Source organism: Rhinopithecus bieti, unplaced genomic scaffold, assembly GCF_001698545.2.
Source record: "Rhinopithecus bieti isolate Rb0 unplaced genomic scaffold, ASM169854v2 scaffold_23276, whole genome shotgun sequence".
In the NCBI taxonomy this organism is placed as follows: domain Eukaryota; kingdom Metazoa; phylum Chordata; class Mammalia; order Primates; family Cercopithecidae; genus Rhinopithecus; species Rhinopithecus bieti.
The window spans coordinates 585,820-594,859 of NW_016810868.1; the positions used below are offsets into that span (position 1 = coordinate 585,820).

At 52.7% G+C, this 9,040-nt stretch overlaps 1 protein-coding gene across 1 annotated transcript in view; it reads left to right on the top strand.

The window, feature by feature from the left end:
* The first annotated feature begins 6,184 nt into the window (after positions 1-6,184).
* The window catches only part of ZMYND19 (zinc finger MYND-type containing 19), a 12,675-nt gene continuing 9,819 nt past the window's right edge, over positions 6,185-9,040 (top strand). Inside the window, exons 1-2 of the mRNA XM_017893165.1 lie at positions 6,185-6,226; positions 6,740-6,805. Coding sequence (XP_017748654.1) covers positions 6,200-6,226; positions 6,740-6,805 — 93 coding nt within the window. The 5' untranslated portion in view covers positions 6,185-6,199. The remainder of the gene's footprint in view (positions 6,227-6,739; positions 6,806-9,040) is intronic.

Sequence of the window (9,040 nt, forward strand, 5' to 3'; positions counted from 1 at the left end):
GACACACGCCTGGCTTAATTGATGGTCTTGATCTCCTGATCTCATGATCTGCCTGCCTCGGCTCCCAAAGTGGCCTTGGGATTACAGGCGTGAACCAACGCGCCTGGCCTTTTTTTTTTTTTTTTTTTTTTTATAGACGGAATCCCGCTGTCTTGCCAGGTGCAGTGCAGTGATGCACTCTCGCCTCACTGCAACCCTCTGCCCTCCCAGGTTCAATAGATTCTCCCACCTCAGCCTCCTGAGTAGCTGGGACTACAGGCACCCACCACCATGCCCAAGCTAACTTTTGTACTTTTAGTACAGACAGGATTTCACCATATTGGCCAGGCTGGTCTCAAACTCCTGACCTTGTGATCCACCCACCTCAGCCTCCCAAAGTGTTGGGATTACAGCTGTGAGCCACTGAGCCAGGCCAACACCACAACTTTGCCTCCTGGGTTCAAGCGATTCTCCTGCCTCAGCCTCCGGAGTAGCTGGGATTACAGGCATGCAACACCATGCCCGGCTAATTTATTTATTTCTGATTTATTTATTTATTTATTTATTTATTTATTTATTTATTTATTTTTGGAGACAGAGTCTCGCTCTTGTTACCCAGACTGGGGTGCAGTGGCACGATCTCAGTTCACTGCAACCTCCACCTCCTGGGTTCAAGCGATTCTCCTGCCTCAGCCTCCTGAGTAGCTGGCACTATAGGCACGCACCACCACTCCCAGCTAATTTTTTTAAATTTTTAGTTGAGACAGGGTTTCACCATGTCAGCCAGGATGATCTTGATCTCTTGACCTTGTGATTCCCCCTGCCTCAGCCTCCCAAAGTGCTGGGATTACAGGCATGCGTCACCATGCCCAGCCAATTTTTTTTTTTTTTTTTTTTTTTTTTTTGAGACGGAGACTGGCTCTGTCATCCAGGCTGGAGTGCAGTGGCACGATCTCGGCTCACTGCAAGCTCTGCCTCCTGGGTTCACACAATTCTCCTGCCTCAGCCTCCCAAGTAGCTGGGACTACAGGCGTCCACCACCACACCCGGCTAATTTCTTTTTTTGTATTTTTAGTAGAGACGGGGTTTTACCACGTTAGCCAGGATGCTCTCAATCTCCTGACCTCATGATCCACCCGCCTCGGCCTCCCAAAGTGCTGGGATTACAGGCGTGAGCCACCGTGCCCGGCTCAATTTTGTATTTTTTTTAGTCGAGATGGGGTTTCTCCATGTGGGTCAAGCTGGTATCGAACTCCCGACCTGAGGTGATCCGTCCACCTCGGCCTCCCAAAGTGCTGGGATAACAGGAATGAGCCACCTGGCTAAAACGGTGAAACCCTATCTCTACTAAAATACAAAAAATAAAATAAAAAATAAGCCGGGCGTGGTGGCAGGCGCCTGTAGTGCCAGCTACTCAGGAGGCTTAGGCAGGAGAATGGCGTGAACCTGGGAGGCAGAGCTTGCAGTGAGCTGAGATAGTGCCACTGCCCTCCAGCCTGGGCGACAGAGCAAGACTGTCTAAATATATATATATATATATATGATTTTAAAATTTGTTTACTGAATTTAAACTTTTATTATTTTTCTTATTTGGATATAGTATCTTCCTCTGTTGCCCAGGCTGGAGCGCAGTTTAAGGGATTCTCATGTCTCAGCCTCCCGAGTAGCTGGGATTACAGGCATCTGCCACCACACCCAGCTAAATTTTGTATTTTTAGTAGAGACAGGGTGTCTCCATGTTGTTCAAGCTGGTCTTGAACTCCTGACCTCAGGTGATCTGCCCTCTTCAGCCTCCCAAAGTGCTGGAATTACAGGCGTGAGTCACCGTGCCCAGCCCTAATTTTTGTATTTTTAGTAGAGGTTTACAAATAGGTTTTTGCCATGTTGGCCAGACTGGTCTTGAACTCCTGACCTCAGGTGAATCCACCCAAAGTGCTGGGATTACAAGCGTGAGCCACTGTGCCCCGCCTAATTTTAAACTTTTACTTTAGGTTTGGGGATACATGAGGTTTGTTACATAGGTAAAGCCCTCTCACAGGGGTTTGTGGTACGTATTATTTCATCATCCAGGCATTAGGCCCAGTATTTTCTTCTTTGTGTTCATAAGCTCTCACCATTTTAGCTCCCACTTATAAGTGAGAACATGTGGTATTTGGTTTTCTGTTCCTGCGTTAGTTTGCTAAGGATGATAGCCTCCAGCTCCATCCATGTTCCCACAAAAGACATGCTGTCATTTTTTATGGCTACATAGTATTCCATGGTGTATATATACCACACTTTTCTTTCTTTCTTTTTTTTTTTTTGAAACTGAGTCTCGCTCTGTTGCCCAGGCTGGAGTGCAATGGTGTGATCTCGGCTCACTGCAACCTCCACCTCCCGGACTCAAGCAATTCTCCTGCCTCAGCCTCCAAAGTAGTGGGATTACAGGCACACACCATCACTCCCAACTAATTTTTGTATTTTTAGCAGAGATGGGGTTTCACCATTTTGGTCAGGCTGGTCTTGTACTCCTGACCTCAGGTGTTCCACCCGCCTCAGCTTCCCAAAGTGCTGGTATTACAAGCGTGAGCCCCTGTGCCCAGCTGTACCACATTTTCTTTATCCAATCTGTCACTGATGGGCATTTAGGTTTTTGTTTGTTTGAGATGGAGTGTCACTCTGTAGCCCAGGCTGGAGTGCAGTGGTGGCACAATCTTGGCTCACTGTAACCTTTACCTCCCGGGTTCAAGTGATTCTCCTACCTGAGCCTCCCAAGTAGCTGGGACTACAGGCACCTGCCACCACACCCGGCTAATTGTGTTTTTAGTAGAGATGGGGTTTTACCATGTTGGCCAAGATGGTCTTGAACTCCTGACCTCAGGTGATGCGCCTGCCTCGTTCTCCCAAAGTGCTGGGATCACAGGCCTGAGCCACCAGGCTGGCCAGCATTTAGGTTGATTCCATGTCTTTGCTCTTGTGAATAGCGCTGCACTCTCTATATCCACGTTTTCCCTCATGGTAATCTCATTCAGTTTTATGAGTTTTGCTATGGTTTGAATGCTTGTATCCCTCCAAAATTTAGGGTCTTGCTCTGTCACCCAGGCTGGAATGCAGTGACCCCATCACGGCTCACTGCAGCCTCAACATCCCTGGGCTCAGGCAATCCTCCCACCCCAGCCTCCCAAGTAGCTGCAACTACAGGCATGGGCCACCATGCCTGGCAAATTTTTGTGTTTTTTGTAGAGACAGGGTCTTGCCATGTTGCCCAGCCTGGTCTCAAACTCCTGGGCTCAAGCAATCCGCCCACCTCAGCCTCTCAAAGTGCAAGGATTACAGGTGTGAGCCACTGCACCCGTCCCCAAGAGAGCTTTAAATATAATATATGTGCTAATGATGCCAAACTTTTTTTTTTTTTTTTTTTTTTTTGAGATGGAGTCTCATTCTATTGCCCAGGCTGGAGTGCAATGGTGTGATCTTGGCTCACTACAACCTCCGCCTCCCAGGTTCAAGTGATTCTCCTGCGTCAGCCTGCTGAGTAGCTGGGATTACAGGTGTGCACCAAATGGCTAATTTTTGTATTTTTAGAGAGACGGGGTTTTACCATGTTGGCCAAGCTGGTCTCGAACTCCTGACCTCATGATCCGCCCGCCTTGGCCTCCCAAAGTGCTGGGATTATAGGGGTGAGCCACCGCGCCCAGCCATGATGCCAGACTTATATTCCCAGGCTGGACATCTCTGTGAACTCTATACTCATATATTCTACTTATACAGTCAACTGCCTTGTAACCTTAACATGTAGCATAAGTGAGTAACACATTTTTATTTGGCTAAGCAGCTGAGAACTTGGGGTTGTTACTGCAGCATACCCAGGCCCATCCTGACATACACACCCCTCCACCACACATTCAAACATCATCACCACTTGCCAGGACAGGTCGAGTGTCCCTTATCCAAAATGCTCGGGACCAGAAGTGTTTCAGATTTTGGATTTTGGACTATTTGCATTATACTTGCCTGGTTGAGCATTCCATATCCAAAATCCAAAATGCTCCAATGAGCACTTCGTTTGAGTGTCATGTCAGTGCTTACAAGGTTCAGATTTTGCAGCATCTCAGATTTCGGACCTGAATGCTCATCCTGTACTTGCCGCCCCTCCAACCGCCCCACATGCTGCTGCTTCTCAGTGGCCAGTGCATCGGCCACCTCTCCATTTTCTTTCTTTTTTTTTGAGACAGAGTCTTGCTCTGTCGCCCAGGCTGGAGTGCAGCGGCGCGATCTAGACTCACTGCAAGCTCCGCCTCCCGGGTTCAAGCCATCCATTTTCTTTCTTGATAGAGTCTTGCTCTGTCACCCAGGCTGGAGTGCTATGGCGCGATCTCAGCTCACTGCAACCTCCACCTCCTGGGTTCAAGCGATTCTCCTGCCTCAGCCTCCTGAGTAGCTGGGATTACAGGCACGCGCCACCACACCTGGCTAATTTTTGTATTTTTAGTAGAGACAGGGTTTTGCCCTGTTGGCCAGGCTGGTGTAGAACTCCTGGCCTCAAGTGATCCACCTACCTCAACCTCCCAAAGTGAGCCGCTGCACCCAGCCCCACCTCTCCACTTTTTTTTTTTCTTTTTTTTTTTTTTTTTTGAGACGGAGTCCGCTCTGTCGACCCAGGCTGGAGGTCCGTGGCCATTCTCAGCTTCATGCAAGCTCCGCCTCCCGGTTCTGTCTTCTCCGGCCTCAGGCCTCTCGAGTAGCTGGGACTACCAGGTGCCCACCACTACGACCGGTAATTTTTTTGTATTTTTAGTAGGACGGGGTTTCACCATGTTAACCAGGATGGTCCGATCTCCTGACCTTGTGATCCGCCCGTCTCGGCCTTCCAAAGCTGAAGGATTACAGGGTGAGCACCGCACCCAGCCCCACCTCTCCATTTTTTTTTTTTTTTTTTTTGTTTTGTTTTGTTTTGAGACGGGTCTCGCTCTGTTGCCAGGCTGGGTGGCAGTGGCTGGATCTCAGCTCACTTCAGCTCCGCTCCCGGGTTTTACGCCATTTCTCCTGCCTCCAGCCTCCCAAGTAGCTGGACTACAGGGCGCCCGCCAACTCGCCGGCTTAGTTTTTTGATTTTTTAGTAGAGGACGGGGTTTCGCCGTGTTTAGCTAGGTTGGTCTCGAATCTCCGACCTCGCGACCACCCGTCCTCGCCTGCCAAAGTGCTGGGATTACAGGCTTAAGCCACCGCGCCCGGCCAGCACCTCTCCATTTTCAAACACGCCAGACATGTCCCAGTTTAGGGCCTTTGCAGGGGCTGTTTCTTCTGCCAAGAATGTTCTGTCCTGTATAGCCACACGGCTCACTCCATCTCCTTCCACTGCGTGTTCCAATGCTGTTTTCTAAGAGGATGGCTCTGCCCACCCCTGCACCAGATCCTCTGACCGCCTCATGGTGATGGACTTGTTCTCCCCATTGCATTTCTCCATCGCCAACACGGCGTACGGTTCCTCATTACATGTACATTCTGCCCATCTCACTCGAGTATGAGCAGGGGCTTTCATTGATTTTGTTCATTGGTGTGCAGCAGTTTCAGTGGTGGGGGGGTGAAGGCCCAGCTGGAGTAGGCTGCCAGGAGACTTGGGTGGTAGGCAGAATGCTCCGCAAAGATGTCACGCCCTCATGCCTGCAGCTGTAACATTATGTTACATAGCAAAAGGGACTTTGCAGATGTAAGTAGGTTGCCAATTAGTGACCTTAAAATAGGAAGATCATCCTGTTTATCTGGGTGGACCCAATCTAATCACAGGAACACTTAAAGGCATAAAGCCTTCTCCAGCTGAAGGTGGGAGAAATGGGACAGAAAGGATCAAAGACGTGAAGTACTAGAAACGCTGGCTTTGGCCGGGTGCAAATGCTCACACCTGTAATCCCAGCATTTTGGGAGGCCGAGGTGGGCAGATCACTTGAAGTCAGGAGTTCAAGACCAGCCTGGCCCGCATGGTGAAACCATGTCTACTAAAAATATAAAATTTAGCTGGGCATGGTGGCAGGCGCCTGTAGTCCCAGCTATTCGGGAAGCTGAGGCAGGAGAATCACTTGAACCCGGGAGGTGGAGGTGGCAGTGACCTGAGATCATACCACTGCAGTCCAGCCTGGGTGACAGAGCCAGACTCCGTCTAAAAAACAAAAAAGTCTTGCTGGTGTTGAAGATGCGAGTGACCTCAAGAAGCTGAGAACGACCCCGGGCCGGCAGCCAGCAAATGGAGACCTCACACAACCACGTGGAGGTGAATGTCAACAACCTGAAGGAGCCTGTAGCCCGGGTCCCCCCTAGGGCCCCTGCTAAAAGCTGAGGCAGCCGACACCCCGATTTCAGCCCTGAGACCTGCAGCAGAGAAGCCACCAAACCCACCTGCACTTCTAACACGCAGAACTGTGAGATAATAAATGGGTGCTCTTTCGTGGTTGTTATAAAGTGATAGAAAACGAATTAACTAGGAGATGAGAGGAGATGCCAAGTACAGACAATCTGTTAAGAACTTTTGCTGGATGGGAAGCAGGAAAATGAGGCAGTGGCTGGAAGGGGACAGGGGAGTCAAGGGCTTCTTTTTAAGGTGCCTGCCCATGGGAGAGGGATGCTGCAGTGAGAGGAAGCGCCACCCCAGCGTTACGTAATTCCACCCTTACAGGACACAGAGGCAGGGGTGCCACATTCATACTTGGGTAGAATGTGTAGATAAAGGCTTGTGGTGGGCCAGGTATGACTTCCCAAGCCAGCTGTGCTGTGTCAACACCTGCAGGTCTTTCTCAGCTTTGGAGCCAAGAAGTCACCTTGCCAGGAGCAGACTCCAACCAATGACTGCAAGGTGAGGGGGGAATGCTGGGTCCCCCTGCAGCAGGGTGAGGGGGGAAATGCCTTGGCTCCCCTGGCCCCGGGGAAGGGACTCTGAGAATGGTTCCTACATGATCTGCTGCCACAGGAACTAGACTGGTAGCACCCCCTTCTCTGCCTCACACCCCTACTCTCCTGCTGGTGTCTCCTGGGATCTTCCCTCAAGCTAACAAATTGGACTTTTTTTTTTGAGACAGAGTTTCACTCTGTTGCCCACACTGGATTATGGTGGTACAATCTTGGCTCACTGCAACCTCCGCCTCCCGGGTTCAAGCGATTCTCCTGCCTCAGCCTCCCAAGTAGCTGGGATTACAAGTGTGCGCCACCACGTCGGCTAATTTTTGTATTTTTAGTAGAAGCGGGATTTCAACCTGTTGGCCAAGCTGGTTTTGAACTCCTGACCTCAGGTGATCCACTTGCCTCGGCCTCCCAAAGTGCTGGGATTACAGGTGTGAGCCATCACATCCAGACAAAATTTGGACTCGAATCCGTTTCAAGTCAACCTCTGGGGGAACCTGGACTATGACACCACTGCTTTTCAACTACCCTAGAGCACCCACCAAGCTCCACTTCTTTTCACAAAGCAGTTGCTCATAATCTCATCACACCCTCGCAACTCCACAAGGCTGAGGGTGGCAGGACAGGTACTGTTTTTTTTTTTTTTGAGATGGAGTCTCACTCTGTCCTCTAGGCTGGAGTGCAGTGGCACCATCTCGGCTCACTGCAAGCTCCGCCTCCCAGGTTCTCGCCATTTTGCCTCAGCCTACCGAGTAGCTGGGACTACAGGCGTCCGCCACCATGCCTGGCTAATTTTTTCTATTTTCAGTACAGACAGGGTTTCACCATACTAGCTAGGATGGTCTCGATCTCCTGACCTCGTGATCCGCCCGCCTCGGCCTCCCAAAGTGATGGGATTACAGGTGTGAGCCACTGTGCCCGGCCAGACAGGTATGTTTTGAGCAAGGCCCAGCCTGAACCCCAATGTGTGTCTCAGGCAGGCCAGGACTCATCAGCCCCTTCTCTCCTCTAGGGTGTCTGGGGTACTGGTAAGTACCAGGGGACCCAGAGATGGAACGTCTGGGCTCACTCATGAACACCCTTTGCAGGCTGGGGCACGGTGGCTCACACCTGTAATCCCAGCACTTTGGGAGGCAGAGGTGGGCAGATCACCTCGAGACCAGCCTGGCCAACGTGGCAAAAACCTCGTCTCTACTAAAAACACAAAAATTAGTCAGACATGGTGGCGCGTGCCTGTAATCCCAGCTCCTTGGGAGGCTGAGGCAGGAGAATAGTTTGAACCCGAGAGGCAGAGGCTGCAGTGAGCCGGGCACGTGCCACTGCACTCTAGCCTGGGTGACAGAGCAAAACTGTCTCAAAAAAAAAAAAAAAAAGCAAGAAAAGAAAACAGAACCCAGCAAGCCAGAAAGGGGCCCCGGGCAGCTCCTCAGGTGGCAGAGTCGCCCTTGCGGCAGGGTGAGGCCTCCCCGCGGGCGACCGGACACCGGCGGAGCAGGACACAGGACCTAGCCCCGTTCGCTCCAGGCTGCAGGGGAGGCCACGCTGCCCTCCACGGCGTACCCAGTCCCTCCCTGAGGGGGCCTCGGCATTCCCGCGGGGCCCAACGGGCCTCACTGGAGTTCCGTTTCCAGACGCCCTGGACCAGGCTGCTCCGGCGCTCAGCCGCCCCCGGAACTGAGGAGCCGGCGGCTCGGAAAAGGCTGCGCGGGAGGCCGCGCCCTCCGGGTCGCGTGGGCCGGGCGTCCGCGGTCTCTCCAGGAGCACCCGCGTCCCGCGGCAACGGCCTCTTCCTAGCCCGCCTCGCCCGCTCCCCGCCCGCCCAGCGAGCCCCGCACGCGCTCCGTCCGCCTCCTCCTTCCGCGCTCGGGGCCAGGACGGCGGCGGGAAGCAGCTTACGAGGGCCACTGCAAGGGAGGAGAAGGGCGTTCGGCTCGCAGAGCGCCACGGTCTCAGCGCGAGTCCCCAGCCGCGCTCCGCACGGGCCCTCCAGGAGCAGCGCGGCGGCCCGCACAAAGCTTCCCGCGAAACTGACGTCGGCGCGCGCAGGCACCGCCCCCGACCTCGCCCCTCCCCCGCGCTCGCCCCGCTCCCCAGAGCGCCGGCGCACTCGCCCTCCTCCCATTGGTTGCTGTGGCGCGGCGCGCTCTGGCCGGCGCCGTGCGCGCCTAGCGATTGGCCGAGCGGCGGCGGG